The sequence below is a fragment of the Anomaloglossus baeobatrachus genome, chromosome 9 (assembly GCF_048569485.1).
Source record: "Anomaloglossus baeobatrachus isolate aAnoBae1 chromosome 9, aAnoBae1.hap1, whole genome shotgun sequence".
In the NCBI taxonomy this organism is placed as follows: domain Eukaryota; kingdom Metazoa; phylum Chordata; class Amphibia; order Anura; family Aromobatidae; genus Anomaloglossus; species Anomaloglossus baeobatrachus.
The window spans coordinates 228492403-228510906 of record NC_134361.1 but is presented as its reverse complement, the minus strand read 5'-3'; the positions used below and the strand labels follow the sequence as shown (position 1 = coordinate 228510906).

General features: G+C 56.7%; 1 protein-coding gene across 1 annotated transcript in view; it reads left to right on the top strand.

Annotated features, from left to right (window-relative positions):
- Positions 1 to 18504, top strand: part of GOLGA2 (golgin A2) — a 35205-nt gene that overhangs the window by 9019 nt on the left and 7682 nt on the right. The window contains exons 4-8 of the mRNA XM_075324974.1: positions 13062 to 13166; positions 13547 to 13590; positions 15265 to 15328; positions 15611 to 15667; positions 15843 to 15923. Of these exons, the coding sequence (XP_075181089.1) occupies positions 13062 to 13166; positions 13547 to 13590; positions 15265 to 15328; positions 15611 to 15667; positions 15843 to 15923 (351 nt within the window). The remainder of the gene's footprint in view (positions 1 to 13061; positions 13167 to 13546; positions 13591 to 15264; positions 15329 to 15610; positions 15668 to 15842; positions 15924 to 18504) is intronic.

Sequence of the window (18504 nt, the reverse complement as noted above, 5' to 3'; positions counted from 1 at the left end):
GGACCCCGAGCAATCACCATAGGAGGAGGGTGTTCTAAATTCTACGAATGGTAGTGAGCATGTGCGACCTTACAGGAGTGGTGGGCGCACATGCTCACTACCGCTCCATTCACACAGTGCATGGAGGGTTTCAGCGGGGGTCTTAGGAGCTGGATTCCCACCAATCGTACACCATCGGATGCCTGCTTCATGGGTTCCCTTGCTCTTATTGGAATGTGCACATTATTGATTCAGGCTGAAGGCGGCAAAACTACAAAGAAAGGAGTAAAGAAACATGTGTTAAGCAAACTAGAGTATTAGTTATACTGGGATGGCGGTCGCTGCAAAATTGTGTTCGTCATGCTGGGTAAGGTTGCTTGTATTTGCAGTAAATCGGTAGTGTCACCAGAAAAGCCATCCCTGCCCTCCACTGTCACACCTCCCCTTCTATGCTTCATGGTGGACACCACAAATATAGAAGCCATCCCTTCACCTTCTTTGCATCTTAAGTTTTGGCTCTTCATACCTCTGTACAGATATTTCTATTGTCCAATTATTGCGTTGCTTAGTCTAAACATGCCTCCATCTTGTTTGCGGTCCTCAGCCGCAGCTTCTTTGCAACTATTTGACCATAAATGTCCTCTGGACAGTTTGTCAAGATTTGTCTGTGGATTTTTTTGAGGGCTCGTATCTGAGGTGTTGTGAACTTGAGGAGACTGATGAACTTATCCTCTGCAGCAGAAGTAATTCTTGGTCTTTCTTTCCTGTGGCAGTCCTTATGAGAGCCAGTTTCATTATAGCAATTGATAGTTGTCATGATTGTACTTGATGATACCTTCAAGGATTTTGCAATTTTCTGATTGACTGACCTTTATGTCCTATTGTAACGATGGACAGTCATTTCTCATTATTTAGATGAGTTGTGGATTACAAATCAAAACTGTGTGAATCTGTGCACGAAGTCTGACTTTACAGAACACCTGATGGCCGGTGACTCCACAAACTCTTGATGAGGCATGCCTGTCAATTGGAGCCATTCCAGGTGACCGATAAAGCCGCCAGGTAGGAGGCCGACGAGGAGGGGGGGCAAGGCAAGGCCGCCAGGTAGGAGGCCGACGGAGGGGAAGGCAAGGCCGCCAGGTAGGAGGCCGACGGAGGGGAAGGCAAGGCCGCCAGGTAGGAGGCCGACGGAGGGGAAGGCAAGGCCGCCAGGTAGGAGGCCGACGGTGGGGAAGGCAAGGCCGCCAGGTAGGAGGCCGACGGTGGGGAAGGCAAGGCCGCCAGGTAGGAGGCCGACGGTGGGGAAGGCAAAGCCGCCAGGTAGGAGGCCGACGGTGGGGAAGGCAAAGCCGCCAGGTAGGAGGCCGACGGTGGGGAAGGCAAAGCCGCCAGGTAGGAGGCCGACGGTGGGGAAGGCAAAGCCGCCAGGTAGGAGGCCGACGGTGGGGAAGGCAAAGCCGCCAGGTAGGAGGCCGACGGTGGGGAAGGCAAAGCCGCCAGGTAGGAGGCCGACGGTGGGGAAGGCAAAGCCGCCAGGTAGGAGGCCGACGGTGGGGAAGGCAAAGCCGCCAGGTAGGAGGCCGACGGTGGGGAAGGCAAAGCCGCCAGGTAGGAGGCCGACGGTGGGGAAGGCAAAGCCGCCAGGTAGGAGGCCGACGGTGGGGAAGGCAAAGCCGCCAGGTAGGAGGCCGACGGTGGGGAAGGCAAAGCCGCCAGGTAGGAGGCCGACGGTGGGGAAGGCAAAGCCGCCAGGTAGGAGGCCGACGGTGGGGAAGGCAAAGCCGCCAGGTAGGAGGCCGACGGTGGGGAAGGCAAAGCCGCCAGGTAGGAGGCCGACGGTGGGGAAGGCAAAGCCGCCAGGTAGGAGGCCGACGGTGGGGAAGGCAAAGCCGCCAGGTAGGAGGCCGACGGTGGGGAAGGCAAAGCCGCCAGGTAGGAGGCCGACGGTGGGGAAGGCAAAGCCGCCAGGTAGGAGGCCGACGGTGGGGAAGGCAAAGCCGCCAGGTAGGAGGCCGACGGTGGGGAAGGCAAAGCCGCCAGGTAGGAGGGCCGACGGTGGGGAAGGGGCAAAGCCGCCAGGTAGGAGGCCGACGGTGGGGAAGGGGCAAAGCCGCCAGGTAGGAGGCCGACGGTGGGGAAGGGGCAAAGCCGCCAGGTAGGAGGCCGACGGTGGGGAAGGGGCAAAGCCGCCAGGTAGGAGGCCGACGGTGGGGAAGGGACAAAGCCGCCAGGTAGGAGGCCGACGGTGGGGAAGGGGTAAAGCCGCCAGGTAGGAGGCCGACGGTGGGGAAGGGGTAAAGCCGCCAGGTAGGAGGCCGACGGTGGGGAAGGGGCAAAGCCGCCAGGTAGGAGGCCGACGGTGGGGAAGGCAGGGCTGTCATCGGAGGCATCTTGGGGTGTATCATGTATTCTGGTTTGTGTCACTTGCGTTTCTTTGCTCCTTAATTCCAGTTTTGCTTCCTTCAGTCTGAATTTACAAGTGCACATTTCAATAACATCAGTGAAAACCATATTGTGGATTTAGACCAACTCTTTATTATCTTTGTGTTTGAGTATTAGCGGGTGTTTGTCGTCGGCAGCGGTGCGTGTTGTGGGGTCGCGGTGAGTATTAGCGGGTGTTTGTCGTCGGCAGCGGTGCGTGTTGTGGGGTCGCGGTGAGTATTAGCGGGTGTTTGTCGTCGGCAACGGTGCGTGTTGTGGGGTCGCGGTGAGTATTAGCGGGTGTGTGTCATCGGCAGCGGTGCATGTTGTAGGGTCGCGGTGAGTATTAGCGGGTGTGTGTCGTCGGCAGCGGTGCGTGTTGTGGGGTCGCGGTGAGTATTAGCGGGTGTGTGTCGTCGGCAGCGGTGCGTGTTGTGGGGTCGCGGTATTAGCGGGTGTCTGTCGTCGGCAGCAGTGCGTGTTGTAGGGTCGCGGTGAGTATTGGCGTGTGTGTCGTCAGCAGCGGTGCGTGTTGTAGGGTCGCGGTGAGTATTGGCGTGTGTGTCGTCGGCAGCGGTGCGTGTTGTAGGGTCGCGGTATTAGCGGGTGTCTGTCGTCGGCAGCGGTGCGTGTTGTAGGGTCGCGGTGAGTATTAGCGGGTGTGTGTCGTCGGCAGCGGTGCGTGTTGTGGGGTCGCGGTGAGTATTAGCGGGTGTATGTCGTCGGCAGCGGTGCGTGTTGTAGGGTCGCGGTATTAGCGGGTGTCTGTCGTCGGCAGCGGTGCGTGTTGTAGGGTCGCGGTGAGTATTAGTGGGTATGTGTCGTCGGCAGCGGTGCGTGTTGTAGGGTCGCGGTGAGTATTAGCGGGAGAGTATTAGCGGGTGCGTGTTGTAGGGTCGCGGTGAGTATTAGTGGGTATGTGTCGTCGGCAGCGGTGCGTGTTGTAGGGTCGCGGTGAGTATTAGCGGGTGAGTATTAGCGGGTGCGTGTTGTAGGGTCGCGGTGAGTATTAGGGTATGTGCGCACGTTGCTTTTTACCTGCTTTTTTGCTGCTTTTTCTTCTGCGCTGTTTAATGCCAAACTGGATGTGTTCTTCTATTCAAGCAAAGTCTATGGGAATTTGGGTTTCTTGTTCACACTATGTTGTTCAAAATGCTGCCTTTTTGTGGCAGAACTTTGGTCAAAAACTCAGCTTTTCAAAGAAGCAACATGTCAATTGTTTTTGCCATTTGGGTTTTGCACTGCAAAGCTGAGTTTTTGACCAAAGTTCTGCCACAAAAAGGCAGCATTTTGAACAACAATAGTGTGAACAAGAAACCCAAATTCCCATAGACTTTGCTTGAATAGAAGAACACATCCATTTTGGCATTAAACAGCGCAGAAGAAAAAGCAGCAAAAAAGCAGGTAAAAAGCAGGTAAAAAGCAACGTGCGCACATACCCTTAGCGGGTGCGTGTTGTAGGGTCGCGGTGAGTATTAGCGGGTACGTGTTGTAGGGTCGCGGTGAGTATTATTGGGTGTGTGTCGTCGGCAGCGGTGCGTGTTGTAGGGTCGCGGTGAGTATTATTGGGTGTGTGTCGCCGGCAGCGGTGCGTGTTGTAGGGTCGCGGTGAGTATTGGCGGGTGTGTGTCGTCAGCAGCGGTGTGTGTTGTAGGGTCGCGGTGAGTATTAGCGGGTGTCTGTCGTCGGCAGCGGTGTGTGTTGTAGGGTCGCGGTGAGTATTAGCGGGTGTGGGTGTCGGCAGCGGTGCGTGTTGTAGGGTCGCGGTGAGTATTAGCGGGTGTCTGTCGTCGGCAGCGGTGCGTGTTGTAGGGTCGCGGTGAGTATTAGCGGGTACGTGTTGTAGGGTCGCGGTGAGTATTATTGGGTGTGTGTCGTCGGCAGCGGTGCGTGTTGTAGGGTCGCGGTGAGTATTATTGGGTGTGTGTCGCCGGCAGCGGTGCGTGTTGTAGGGTCGCGGTGAGTATTGGCGGGTGTGTGTCGTCGGCAGCGGTGTGTGTTGTAGGGTCGCGGTGAGTATTAGCGGGTGTCTGTCGTCGGCAGCGGTGTGTGTTGTAGGGTCGCGGTGAGTATTAGTGGGTGTCTGTCGTCGGCAGCGGTGCGTGTTGTAGGGTCGCGGTGAGTATTAGCGGGTGTCTGTCGTCGGCAGCGGTGCGTGTTGTAGGGTCGCGGTGAGTATTAGTGGGTGTCTGTCGTCGGCAGCGGTGCGTGTTGTAGGGTCGCGGTGAGTATTAGTGGGTGTGTGTCGTCGGCAGCGGTGCGTGTTGTAGGGTCGCGGTGAGTATTAGCGGGTGTCTGTCGTCGGCAGCAGTGCGTGTTGTAGGGTCGCGGTGAGTATTAGTGGGTGTGTGTCGTCGGCAGCGGTGCGTGTTGTAGGGTCGCGGTGAGTATTGGCGGGTGTGTGTCGTCGGCAGCGGTGCGTGTTGTAGGGTCGCGGTGAGTATTAGCGTGTGTGTCGTCGGCAGCGGTGCGTGTTGTAGGGTCGCGGTGAGTATTAGCGTGTGTGTCGTCGGCAGTGGTGCGTGTTGTAGGGTCGCGGTGAGTATTAGCGGGTGTGTGTCGTCGGCAGCGGTGCGTGTTGTAGGGTCGCGGTGAGTATTAGTGGGTATGTGTCGTCGGCAGCGGTGCGTGTTGTAGGGTCGCGGTGAGTATTAGCGTGTGTGTCGTCGGCAGCGGTGCGTGTTGTAGGGTCGCGGTGAGTATTAGCGTGTGTGTCGTCGGCAGCGGTGCGTGTTGTAGGGTCGCGGTGAGTATTAGCGGGTGCGTGTTGTAGGGTCGCGGTGAGTATTAGTGGGTATGTGTCGTCGGCAGCGGTGCGTGTTGTAGGGTCGCGGTGAGTATTAGCGGGTGCGTGTTGTAGGGTCGCGGTGAGTATTAGTGGGTATGTGTCGTCGGCAGCGGTGCGTGTTGTAGGGTCGCGGTGAGTATTAGCGGGTGCGTGTTGTAGGGTCGCGGTGAGTATTAGCGGGTGAGTATTAGCGGGTGCGTGTTGTAGGGTCGCGGTGAGTATTAGGGTATGTGCGCACGTTGCTTTTTACCTGCTTTTTTGCTGCTTTTTCTTCTGCGCTGTTTAATGCCAAACTGGATGTGTTCTTCTATTCAAGCAAAGTCTATGGGAATTTGGGTTTCTTGTTCACACTATGTTGTTCAAAATGCTGCCTTTTTGTGGCAGAACTTTGGTCAAAAACTCAGCTTTTCAAAGAAGCAACATGTCAATTGTTTTTGCCATTTGGGTTTTGCACTGCAAAGCTGAGTTTTTGACCAAAGTTCTGCCACAAAAAGGCAGCATTTTGAACAACAATAGTGTGAACAAGAAACCCAAATTCCCATAGACTTTGCTTGAATAGAAGAACACATCCATTTTGGCATTAAACAGCGCAGAAGAAAAAGCAGCAAAAAAGCAGGTAAAAAGCAGGTAAAAAGCAACGTGCGCACATACCCTTAGCGGGTGCGTGTTGTAGGGTCGCGGTGAGTATTAGCGGGTGTCTGTCGTCGGCAGCGGTGCGTGTTGTAGGGTCGCGGTGAGTATTAGCGGGTACGTGTTGTAGGGTCGCGGTGAGTATTATTGGGTGTGTGTCGTCGGCAGCGGTGCGTGTTGTAGGGTCGCGGTGAGTATTAGCGGGTGTCTGTCGTCGGCAGCGGTGTGTGTTGTAGGGTCGCGGTGAGTATTATTGGGTGTGTGTCGCCGGCAGCGGTGTGTGTTGTAGGGTCGCGGTGAGTATTAGCGGGTGTCTGTCGTCGGCAGCGGTGTGTGTTGTAGGGTCGCGGTGAGTATTAGCGGGTGTGGGTGTCGGCAGCGGTGCGTGTTGTAGGGTCGCGGTGAGTATTAGCGGGTGTCTGTCGTCGGCAGCGGTGCGTGTTGTAGGGTCGCGGTGAGTATTAGTGGGTGTCTGTCGTCGGCAGCGGTGCGTGTTGTAGGGTCGCGGTGAGTATTAGTGGGTGTGTGTCGTCGGCAGCGGTGCGTGTTGTAGGGTCGCGGTGAGTATTAGCGGGTGTCTGTCGTCGGCAGCAGTGCGTGTTGTAGGGTCGCGGTGAGTATTAGTGGGTGTGTGTCGTCGGCAGCGGTGCGTGTTGTAGGGTCGCGGTGAGTATTGGCGGGTGTGTGCCGTCGGCAGCGGTGCGTGTTGTAGGGTCGCGGTGAGTATTAGCGTGTGTGTCGTCGGCAGCGGTGCGTGTTGTAGGGTCGCGGTGAGTATTAGCGTGTGTGTCGTCGGCAGTGGTGCGTGTTGTAGGGTCGCGGTGAGTATTAGCGGGTGTGTGTCGTCGGCAGCGGTGCGTGTTGTAGGGTCGCGGTGAGTATTATTGGGTGTGTGTCGTCGGCAGCGGTGCGTGTTGTAGGGTCGCGGTTAGTATTAGCGTGTGTGTCGTCGGCAGCGGTGCGTGTTGTAGGGTCGCGGTGAGTATTAGCGTGTGTGTCGTCGGCAGTGGTGCGTGTTGTAGGGTCGCGGTGAGTATTAGCGGGTGTGTGTCGTCGGCAGCGGTGCGTGTTGTAGGGTCGCGGTGAGTATTAGCGGGTGTCTGTCGTCGGCAGCGGTGCGTGTTGTAGGGTCGCGGTGAGTATTAGTGGGTGTGTGTCGTCGGCAGAGGTGTGTGTTGTAGGGTCGCGGTGAGTATTAGCGGGTGTGTGTCGTCGGCAGCGGTGCGTGTTGTAGGGTCGCGGTGAGTATTAGCGGGTGTGTGTCGTCGGCAGCGGTGCGTGTTGTAGGGTCGCGGTGAGTATTAGCGTGTGTGTCGTCGGCAGTGGTGCGTGTTGTAGGGTCGCGGTGAGTATTAGCGGGTGTGTGTCGTCGGCAGCGGTGTGTGTTGTAGGGTCGCGGTGAGTATTAGCGGGTGTGGGTGTCGGCAGCGGTGCGTGTTGTAGGGTCGCGGTGAGTATTAGCGGGTGTGTCGGCAGTGGTGCGTGTTGTAGGGTCGCGGTGAGTATTAGTGGGTGTGTGTCGTCGGCAGCGGTGCGTGTTGTAGGGTCGCGGTGAGTATTAGCGGGTGTCTGTCGTCGGCAGCGGTGCGTGTTGTAGGGTCGCGGTGAGTATTAGTGGGTGTGTCGTCGGCAGTGGTGCGTGTTGTAGGGTCGCGGTGAGTATTAGCGTGTGTGTCGTCGGCAGCGGTGCGTGTTGTAGGGTCGCGGTGAGTATTAGTGGGTGTGTGTCGTCGGCAGCGGTGCGTGTTGTAGGGTCGCGGGGAGTATTAGCGGGTGTCTGTCGTCGGCAGCGGTGCGTGTTGTAGGGTCGCGGTGAGTATTAGCGGGTGTGTGTCGTCGGCAGCGGTGCGTGTTGTAGGGTCGTGGGTCTCCCCCTGTTACTTGTTTGGTTTGGGCTTCACCCTTGAGCGGACGTTTCCCGCCTCCGGGGCCTGAGCAGCGATCCGGCCAGTTGCTGCCTCTTGGCTCGGCTCTCGCCCTGGCAGGATATGGGGATTGTTTGAAGTCCAGCACGTCGGTGTCGTTTTCCTCTAAGCATTTGTCGCGCCAGCTGCCCGGCATTCCTCCGCCCGTCACCGGGCACGCAGCAATCGCTGGCACTGTACAGTGCAGTACGGCATCTCGTATAGACCCTGCAGTCATCTTCTCGGCTGACCTAAACTTATTTCCACCTTCTAGCCTGTATACATTGCTCTGCATGGGAGCTGTGTGCACTAAACGGTAATGGCTGTTTAATCAGAGGATTGCTGACTATCAGCATTACTTATTTTATTAAATACTATGTTGGGCTTGCACAGGACCGCTGCAGGCAGTCGTTATTGACCATTGCTCTACACAGCACAAATCCTCCCCGAGTGGGGAAGGGGCAGGAAGTCCCAAATCTCCGGTGACTATTCCGCAGGCGTGGGTTCCCTCCTCCCTTGTGATCCCGACACCGCTCTAACCTGCCAAACTGGAATGTGTGACAGGCAGGAATGTGAGTCACAGGCGACACGTCACCGCGGAAATGTCAGGGCTGGAGAACTACAACCCCCAGTGTGCAGAGGAAATGACACTCCGCATACATGAGGCTGGGGTAAGGGCCGCGCTGCAGTTCCCTGTACAGCCTGTGGGGGGAGCTATATAAGGCAAAACTGCTGATGGGAATGGAGCCGTAAGTATTGGTGGTCCGACGACCTTTCCCACCAAAGCCGCTAAACAGAAGAGACTGCCGGTATGGGGCTGCTGGCTCTGGGGTGGTCGCGGCTGCCTGCTGGCTCTGGGGTGGTCGCGGCTGCCTGCTGGCTCTGGGGTGGTCGCGGCTGCCTGCTGGCTCTGGGGTGGTCGCGGCTGCCTGCTGGCTCTGGGGTGGTTGCGGCTGCCTGCTGGCTCTGGGGTGGTTGCGGCTGCCTGCTGGCTCTGGGGTGGTTGCGGCTGCCTGCTGGCTCTGGGGTGGTTGCGGCTGCCTGCTGGCTCTGGGGTGGTTGCGGCTGCCTGCTGGCTCTGGGGTGGTTGCGGCTGCCTGCTGGCTCTGGGGTGGTTGCGGCTGCCTGCTGGCTCTGGGGTGGTTGCGGCTGCCTGCTGGCTCTGGGGGTTAGTCGGGGCCGCCTGCTGGCTCTGGTGGTTAGTCGGGGCCGCCTGCTGGCTCTGGTGGTTAGTCGGGGCCGCCTGCTGGCTCTGGTGGTTAGTCGGGGCCGCCTGCTGGCTCTGGTGGTTAGTCGGGGCCGCCTGCTGGCTCTGGGGGTTAGTCGGGGCCGCCTGCTGGCTCTGGGGGTTAGTCGGGGCCGCCTGCTGGCTCTGGGGGTTAGTCGGGGCCGCCTGCTGGCTCTGGGGGTTAGTCGGGGCCGCCTGCTGGCTCTGGGGGTTAGTCGGGGCCGCCTGCTGGCTCTGGGGGTTAGTCGGGGCCGCCTGCTGGCTCTGGGGGTTAGTCGGGGCCGCCTGCTGGCTCTGGGGGTTAGTCGGGGCCGCCTGCTGGCTCTGGGGGTTAGTCGGGGCCGCCTGCTGGCTCTGGGGGTTAGTCGGGGCCGCCTGCTGGCTCTGGGGGTTAGTCGGGGCCGCCTGCTGGCTCTGGGGGTTAGTCGGGGCCGCCTGCTGGCTCTGGGGGTTAGTCGGGGCCGCCTGCTGGCTCTGGGGGTTAGTCGGGGCCGCCTGCTGGCTCTGGGGGTTAGTCGGGGCCGCCTGCTGGCTCTGGGGGTTAGTCGGGGCCGCCTGCTGGCTCTGGGGGTTAGTCGGGGCCGCCTGCTGGCTCTGGGGGTTAGTCGGGGCCGCCTGCTGGCTCTGGGGGTTAGTCGGGGCCGCCTGCTGGCTCTGGGGGTTAGTCGGGGCCGCCTGCTGGCTCTGGGGGTTAGTCGGGGCCGCCTGCTGGCTCTGGGGGTTAGTCGGGGCCGCCTGCTGGCTCTGGGGGTTAGTCGGGGCCGCCTGCTGGCTCTGGGGGTTAGTCGGGGCCGCCTGCTGGCTCTGGGGGTTAGTCGGGGCCGCCTGCTGGCTCTGGGGGTTAGTCGGGGCCGCCTGCTGGCTCTGGGGGTTAGTCGGGGCCGCCTGCTGGCTCTGGGGGTTAGTCGGGGCCGCCTGCTGGCTCTGGGGGTTAGTCGGGGCCGCCTGCTGGCTCTGGGGGTTAGTCGGGGCCGCCTGCTGGCTCTGGGGGTTAGTCGGGGCCGCCTGCTGGCTCTGGGGGTTAGTCGGGGCCGCCTGCTGGCTCTGGGGGTTAGTCGGGGCCGCCTGCTGGCTCTGGGGGTTAGTCGGGGCCGCCTGCTGGCTCTGGGGGTTAGTCGGGGCCGCCTGCTGGCTCTGGGGGTTAGTCGGGGCCGCCTGCTGGCTCTGGGGGTTAGTCGGGGCCGCCTGCTGGCTCTGGGGGTTAGTCGGGGCCGCCTGCTGGCTCTGGGGGTTAGTCGGGGCCGCCTGCTGGCTCTGGGGGTTAGTCGGGGCCGCCTGCTGGCTCTGGGGGTTAGTCGGGGCCGCCTGCTGGCTCTGGGGGTTAGTCGGGGCCGCCTGCTGGCTGGCTCTGGGGGTTAGTCGGGGCCGCCTGCTGGCTGGCTCTGGGGGCCGCCTGCTGGCTGGCTCTGGGGGCCGCCTGCTGGCTGGCTCTGGGGGCCGCCTGCTGGCTGGCTCTGGGGGCCGCCTGCTGGCTGGCTCTGGGGGCCGCCTGCTGGCTGGCTCTGGGGGCCGCCTGCTGGCTGGCTCTGGGGGCCGCCTGCTGGCTGGCTCTGGGGGCCGCCTGCTGGCTGGCTCTGGGGGCCGCCTGCTGGCTGGCTCTGGGGGCCGCCTGCTGGCTGGCTCTGGGGGCCGCCGCCTGCTGGCTCTGGGGGTTAGTCGGGGCCGCCTGCTGGCTCTGGGGGCCGCCGCCTGCTGGCTCTGGGGGTTAGTCGGGGCCGCCTGCTGGCTCTGGGGGCCGCCGCCTGCTGGCTCTGGGGGTTAGTCGGGGCCGCCTGCTGGCTCTGGGGGCCGCCTGCTGGCTGGCTCTGGGGGTAGTCGGGGCCGCCTGCTGGCTCTGGGGGTAGTCGGGGCCGCCTGCTGGCTCTGGGGGTTAGTCGGGGCCGCCTGCTGGCTCTGGGGGCCGCCTGCTGGCTGGCTCTGGGGGCCGCCGCCTGCTGGCTCTGGGGGTTAGTCGGGGCCGCCTGCTGGCTCTGGGGGTTAGTCGGGGCCGCCTGCTGGCTCTGGGGGTTAGTCGGGGCCGCCTGCTGGCTCTGGGGGCCGCCTGCTGGCTGGCTCTGGGTGCCGCCGCCTGCTGGCTCTGGGGGTTAGTCGGGGCCGCCTGCTGGCTCTGGGGGCCGCCTGCTGGCTGGCTCTGGGGGTAGTCGGGGCCGCCTGCTTGCTCTGGGGGTTAGTCGGGGCCGCCTGCTGGCTCTGGGGGTTAGTCGGGGCCGCCTGCTGGCTCTGGGGGTTAGTCGGGGCCGCCTGCTGGCTCTGGGGGTTAGTCGGGGCCGCCTGCTGGCTCTGGGGGTTAGTCGGGGCCGCCTGCTGGCTCTGGGGGTTAGTCGGGGCCGCCTGCTGGCTCTGGGGGTTAGTCGGGGCCGCCTGCTGGCTCTGGGGGTTAGTCGGGGCCGCCTGCTGGCTCTGGGGGTTAGTCGGGGCCGCCTGCTGGCTCTGGGGGCCGCCTGCTGGCTGGCTCTGGGGGCCGCCGCCTGCTGGCTCTGGGGGTTAGTCGGGGCCGCCTGCTGGCTGGCTCTGGTGGTTAGTCGGGGCCGCCTGCTGGCTCTGGGGGCCGCCTGCTGGCTGGCTCTGGGTGCCGCCGCCTGCTGGCTCTGGGGGTTAGTCGGGGCCGCCTGCTGGCTCTGGGGGTTAGTCGGGGCCGCCTGCTGGCTCTGGGGGCCGCCTGCTGGCTGGCTCTGGGGGTAGTCGGGGCCGCCTGCTGGCTCTGGGGGTAGTCGGGGCCGCCTGCTGGCTCTGGGGGGCGCCGGGGCCGCCTGCTGGCTCTGCGGGTTAGTCGGGGCCGCCTGCTGGCTCTGCGGGTTAGTCGGGGCCGCCTGCTGGCTCTGCGGGTTAGTCGGGGCCGCCTGCTGGCTCTGGGGGTTAGTCGGGGCCGCCTGCTGGCTCTGGGGGTTAGTCGGGGCCGCCTGCTGGCTCTGGGGGTTAGTCGGGGCCGCCTGCTGGCTCTGGGGGTTAGTCGGGGCCGCCTGCTGGCTCTGGGGGTTAGTCGGGGCCGCCTGCTGGCTCTGGGGGTTAGTCGGGGCCGCCTGCTGGCTCTGGGGGTTAGTCGGGGCCGCCTGCTGGCTCTGGGGGTTAGTCGGGGCCGCCTGCTGGCTCTGGGGGTTAGTCGGGGCCGCCTGCTGGCTCTGGGGGTTAGTCGGGGCCGCCTGCTGGCTCTGGGGGTTAGTCGGGGCCGCCTGCTGGCTCTGGGGGTTAGTCGGGGCCGCCTGCTGGCTCTGGGGGTTAGTCGGGGCCGCCTGCTGGCTCTGGGGGTTAGTCGGGGCCGCCTGCTGGCTCTGGGGGTTAGTCGGGGCCGCCTGCTGGCTCTGGGGGTTAGTCGGGGCCGCCTGCTGGCTCTGCGGGTTAGTCGGGGCCGCCTGCTGGCTCTGGGGGTAGTCGGGGCCGCTGGCTGGCTCTGGGGGGCGCCGCGGCCGCCTGCTGGCTCTGCGGGTTAGTCGGGGCCGCCTGCTGGCTCTGGGGGTTAGTCGGGGCCGCCTGCTGGCTCTGCGGGTTAGTCGGGGCCGCCTGCTGACTTGGACTGGTCGCTCCGCCAGTAAGAAGCAGTCACCTGCTGGAATGTTATTAGTGATTTGTCACATTAATCCCGTTTTTGTTCTTGTTACATTTGTGTTTTACGTCTGTGATTCATTGTATAATTTTTGTTTTTAACCATTTCTACTCTATATAACCAGACCGACCCGTCCAAGGGCTTCCATCAGAGACCGCCGGGACATGCGGTCACTTTCTGAGGGATTTGCACGACTCTGGTTCACTGGGCACGGCCCCCAGACCAGGCCCTCTCCTCCCGGCCGGCGTCCCCGGCTCCTCTTCTGATCAGTAGGCCCCATAATAACGTTGCACTGGGTCTATGATGCCTCTGGGAAGGAGAGGGCCGGGTACCAGGGTCTTACAAAACTCTATTCGGGACTGACCCGGGACCCCGGATCCTGGGAAAGTAGGGTATGGCTTTCAGTGCACAATCGGGAGCGCCGCTGTACACTAAAATCTATCCCAGGATCACTGAGGGTCCCGAGGTCGGACCCACGCTCCCCCTTAAGTGTTGCCGTATTGTATATGGCCAGGCTGGTAACGTAGCCCCCCATGTGTTGTGCTAACCCCCTGTTGTGTGCTCTGACAGGTCCTCTTGGAGAGAGACGATCCGGACGCAGAAATCCTAACAGAGGATGCCTCGGATAATGCTAAAACCCCAACAGAAACTCAGTTTAACAACCCACTGTCCGAGGTGTGTGACCTCCACACGCCCCCCCCCCCCCCCCCCCGGCTTCCCCCGCAGGCTTATACATTGCACTCGCTCTCTTCAAATCTCTCCCCACCCCCCAAATAAAGATAAAATGCAACATTCCAGATTTTATCTTAGAAGTGGTCTCATCATATTAAATTGAGCAGCTGCTCAGCGGACAAGGAGCTTAAATCTCCCCAATACTATATGTAATGGCTCATATGATACTCACCTGGTGACCCCATCTCATGTCTTGGTGTTGGCTCCTTTTATAATCGCCTGCTTGCTGCTGCATCTGTGCCCTGCCTAGATCACCATACTGATCTCTTTACAGTTTTGTACAGCTCACTATTTTTTCTCGCTTTTTTGTGTTTCTTGTGCAGCAAAATGACTACGATGGTACAAAGATGGCGGCCGATGGCAAAAGGTGAGTACGGTCTGCACGGTGCAACGGTATTGTTGGCAGGTAAGCTTCACTTTCCGCCTCTGTAGGCAGACACAGGAGAGTTTCGTTTGCTGTATGTGAGGGGGCTGGCTATTCATTTCAGTAGCTAAGCCAGACCCTTTCTTCACAGCTAATTTATAGAAGGGGCTGGTTTTGCTATTGAATTGAGCTGTCAGCCCCCTTCACACAAAGCTTTGAAGTCACTACAACACAAGGCAATTGTTTCCATACATAGAGGGGATAGAAAGGAGAGAGAAACTGCAGGCACTGAGAAAAGAGGCACATTGGTGTTCTCTACATAGGGCATGAGATAAGTACTTTTGGATGGGACCCTCTATGTGGTACATGAGAGGGGGCTGTATACAGGGGACAGAAAGGAGAGAGATACTGCAGAAGAAGGCTCCGCATAGAGGACTTGAGAAGATGTACTGCAGTGTCTCGGAGTGATGTGAAACTGCGAATGTCATTCTATCTATTAACGCATATGGCAGAGGGTTATCTTGGAGGGGGCTGTATACAGGGGACAGAAAGGGAGATACTGCCGGAGGGGGCAATATATAAATAGCATGAATAGGAGAGCGATGCTGCGGGATGGTGTTGCGCATAGAGGGGCTGAAAAGATCTACTGCAAGAGGTGGCTGCAAATAAGGGGCAGAAAGGAGCGATACTGCAGGAGGGGGCTCCACATAGAGGGCTTGAGAAGATATAATGCAGTATGTCGGAGTGATGTAAAACTGCAAATGTCATTCTATTAATGCATATGGCAGAGGGTTATCTTAGTGGGGCTCTGTATGTATTGCATGAGAGGGGGCTGTATACAGGGGACAGAAAGGAGAGTGATACTGCAGGAGGGGGCTCTGTATAGAGGGCATGAAAGGAGAGCAATGCTGCAGGACTGTGATGTGCATAGAGGGGATGAAAAGATGTACTACATGAGGTGGCTGCGACAAGGGACAGAAAGGAGAGGTACTGTAGTAAGGGGCTCTGAATAGAGGCCCTGAGAGGATATACTGCAGTGTGTGTGTGTGTGTGTGTGTATATAATATAATTATATATATATATATATAATATATATATATATTATATATATATTATTATTATTATATATATATATATATTTATATTATTATATATATATATATATATATATATTATTATATATATATATTATTATATATATTATTATATATATATTATTATTATATATATATATATATATATATATATATATATATATATATATATATATATATATATATATATATATATATATATATATATATATATATATATATATATATATATATATATATATATATATATTATTATTATATTTGAGATTAGTTAAGCTGTTTTGTTCGTGCTGCTGAGAAACCAGTAATGAGAAGCTGCGAATGACATTCTATTGATGCATACAGCAGAGGATTATCTTCTGTTGTATGCTTCCATAGAGCAGCATTTGCAGTTTCACAAAAATGATCCATCTGCAGCAGGCAACAAACACAGCTCTGCACTGCCGTTATGGAGAAGGGCCGGAGACGCTCAGCCCTGTTGATGTATATATTTAGGCATGGGTGTCTCGCCTTATACCACATGGTAAGAATGGTCGGCTCGTTCACTAAAACCGTATATAACGTGTGTTAATCTGTCTTGTAGGTTCGTCTCCTCGACAGACAGTCTCCGGCAGCTCTCCGAACAGCTGAATGGCTTGGTGTCTCAGGTGGGTGTCAATCATCATTGCGCAGATACACTGGTTAGCGGTATAGGGCATGGATGACTGCTGTCGTACGGAGGAAACGTGCGAGGTGAAGCTGGATAAATCGTCAGGAGGCGCACGTGTGCCAAGTGGGTACAAAGGCAGAGATGCCCTGCATCTTTGGCACTTAGAAGGACAGGGGCGCATCCGGGGAAGAAAGGGGGCGCAAATCTCCCTCTGTATTCTGGAGATAAGGGAGAACGTTTTAAAATTGAAGATTTATTTTTGACTTTCTTCTCATTTAAGGGTAACTCTTATGTAAATGGAGAAAACCTCATCTCATCCGCAAGTCCAGAAGTGGAGGTGAGTGACTACCCGGGGGGGGGGGGGGGGGACACCTGACTGGGGTATAACACGAAGGATATTTCCTTATTTGGTAAAGTCGTCATTAACACCCGAATGTCTTTCCTTTTTTTCCCTCCTATGACTTTTCTTCCGGCCGCCTCGCTATCCCTTTACCTGATTGCATGCGCCGCAGTCTCGTTACCAGGATTTGGCTGCTGCCCTGGACTCCAGTAATGTAACCAACAAGCAGCTCAGTGCAAAGATGGAGGAGCTGGTAAGAGGCCGAAGGCTGCGCCCGGTTTCATGGCACGCCGTGTGCCCCCTATGTCTGGGGAGGGGGGGCTGCGAACGCACGTTCTTGCTTTTTGGCTGTTGCTCACCCACCTGCAGCCTCTCGCTTCTCATTTACCTCTTTGCTTTACGCGTTTTAACAATATAGGGAATCCCTTTGTGTTAAATCCACGCACAGGGGTGACGGGGTCCCTTTTCTCTTACGATGGACCTGCCCCCATCGGATTCCCATCGTCACTCAGCCGAAATCTCAATCTGCCCATGCACCGCATCCAGCTCTATTTTATTGAGGACAGTCTGTAAAATCACACTGTGCACGGTCTTCAATAAAATGGCGCCGTGGCAGCACATGCGCAGATCGAGATTGTGGCTTAACGAGCAGATTATTGAGCTGTAATCCCGGTCTGCGCAGGTGCCTCACCCAGCGCCATTTTATTGAAGGCCTGCCTAATCACATTGCCCACCACAATCATGGCAGCAGGCGGAGGCGAGGAAGAGACGGCCTCACCCAAGTGTCGCCCCATGCCCGGATGGTGTCGTCATGAAAAGTTGTGATGAAGATTATTCAGTAATCACAGGTCTAATCTCGTGACTGCAGGTGTCCATTTAATCAGCACCACAACTTCATTATGGCCACGGCTTTACTGTATAGCGCTGAATCCTGCTGACAGCTTCTCTTTAATGGCTGTTTCCATGATTTAAAAGGCTAGCTGATGACTCGGGATCATGGGGGTCCAGCCAAGAATGAGGGTTCTGGAACCCAAAGTCTCAACGGACTAGTGGCAACTCTTTCCTTTCCTTTCCTTTCCTTTTCCTCCTTTCCTTTCCTTTCCTCCTTTCCTTTTTCCTCCTTTCCTTTCCTTTTCCTCCTTTCCTTTCCTTTTCCTCCTTTCCTTTCCTTTTCCTCCTTTCCTTTCCTTTTCCTCCTTTCCTTTTTCCTCCTTTCCTTTCCTTTTCCTCCTTTCCTTTCCTTTTCCTCCTTTCCTTTCCTTTTCCTCCTTTCCTTTCCTTTTCCTCCTTTCCTTTCCTTTTCCTCCTTTCCTTTCCTTTTCCTCCTTTCCTTTCCTTTTTCCTCCTTTCCTTTCCTTTTTCCTCCTTTCCTTTCCTTTTTCCTCCTTTCCTTTTTCCTCCTTTCCTTTCCTTTTCCTCCTTTCCTTTCCTTTTCCTCCTTTCCTTTCCTTTTCCTCCTTTCCTTTCCTTTTCCTCCTTTCCTTTCCTTTTCCTCCTTTCCTTTCCTTTTTCCTCCTTTCCTTTCCTTTTTCCTCCTTTCCTTTCCTTTTTCCTCCTTTCCTTTCCTTTTTCCTCCTTTCCTTTTTCCTCCTTTCCTTTCCTTTTTCCTCCTTTCCTTTCCTTTTCCTCCTTTCCTTTCCTTTTCCTCCTTTCCTTTCCTTTTCCTCCTTTCCTTTCCTTTTCCTCCTTTCCTTTCCTTTTCCTCCTTTCCTTTCCTTTTCCTCCTTTCCTTTCCTTTTTCCTCCTTTCCTTTCCTTTTTCCTCCTTTCCTTTCCTTTTTCCTCCTTTCCTTTCCTTTTTCCTCCTTTCCTTTCCTTTTTCCTCCTTTCCTTTCCTTTTCCTCCTTTCCTTTCCTTTTTCCTCCTTTCCTTTCCTTTTCCTCCTTTCCTTTCCTTTTCCTCCTTTCCTTTCCTTTTTCCTCCTTTCCTTTTTCCTCCTTTCCTTTCCTTTTTCCTCCTTTCCTTTCCTTTTCCTCCTTTCCTTTCCTTTTCCTCCTTTCCTTTCCTTTTCCTCCTTTCCTTTCCTTTTCCTCCTTTCCTTTCCTTTTTCCTCCTTTCCTTTCCTTTTCCTCCTTTCCTTTCCTTTTTCCTCCTTTCCTTTCCTTTTTCCTCCTTTCCTTTCCTTTTTCCTCCTTTCCTTTCCTTTTTCCTCCTTTCCTTTCCTTTTTCCTCCTTTCCTTTCCTTTTTCCTCCTTTCCTTTCCTTTTCCTCCTTTCCTTTCCTTTTCCTCCTTTCCTTTCCTTTTTCCTCCTTTCCTTTTTCCTCCTTTCCTTTCCTTTTTCCTCCTTTCCTTTCCTTTTTCCTCCTTTCCTTTTTCCTCCTTTCCTTTTTCCTCCTTTCCTTTTTCCTCCTTTCCTTTTTCCTCCTTTCCTTTTTCCTCCTTTCCTTTTTCCTCCTTTCCTTTTTCCTCCTTTCCTTTTTCCTCCTTTCCTTTTTCCTCCTTTTCTTTCCTTTTTCCTCCTTTTCTTTCCTTTTTTTCCTCCTTTCCTTTTTCCTCCTTTCCTTTTTCCTCCCTCGCTCGCTCCCTCCCTTCGACACAAAATGAACAAATTCCCCCCATATGCCCCCTTCTGGTCGCCACACTTTTTAATCATTAGAATAACCCTTTAAAAGGGGGTTCTACTTTCTCCCAAACCAGTTTTTTGGAGCTCACAAGTGAGTGGGGAGACCCCAGTGTGCGCAGCCTCCTCTCAGTTCCCAGTGGCGCCAGCAGATGGAACATCATAGATTTGCCATAATTGTTCAAAATGGGAATATCCCTTTAAATCCAAAATGTAACATTTTTACATTTACCCGATGATAACGTAACAGCAAATTATTTTTGTTTTGTCGACC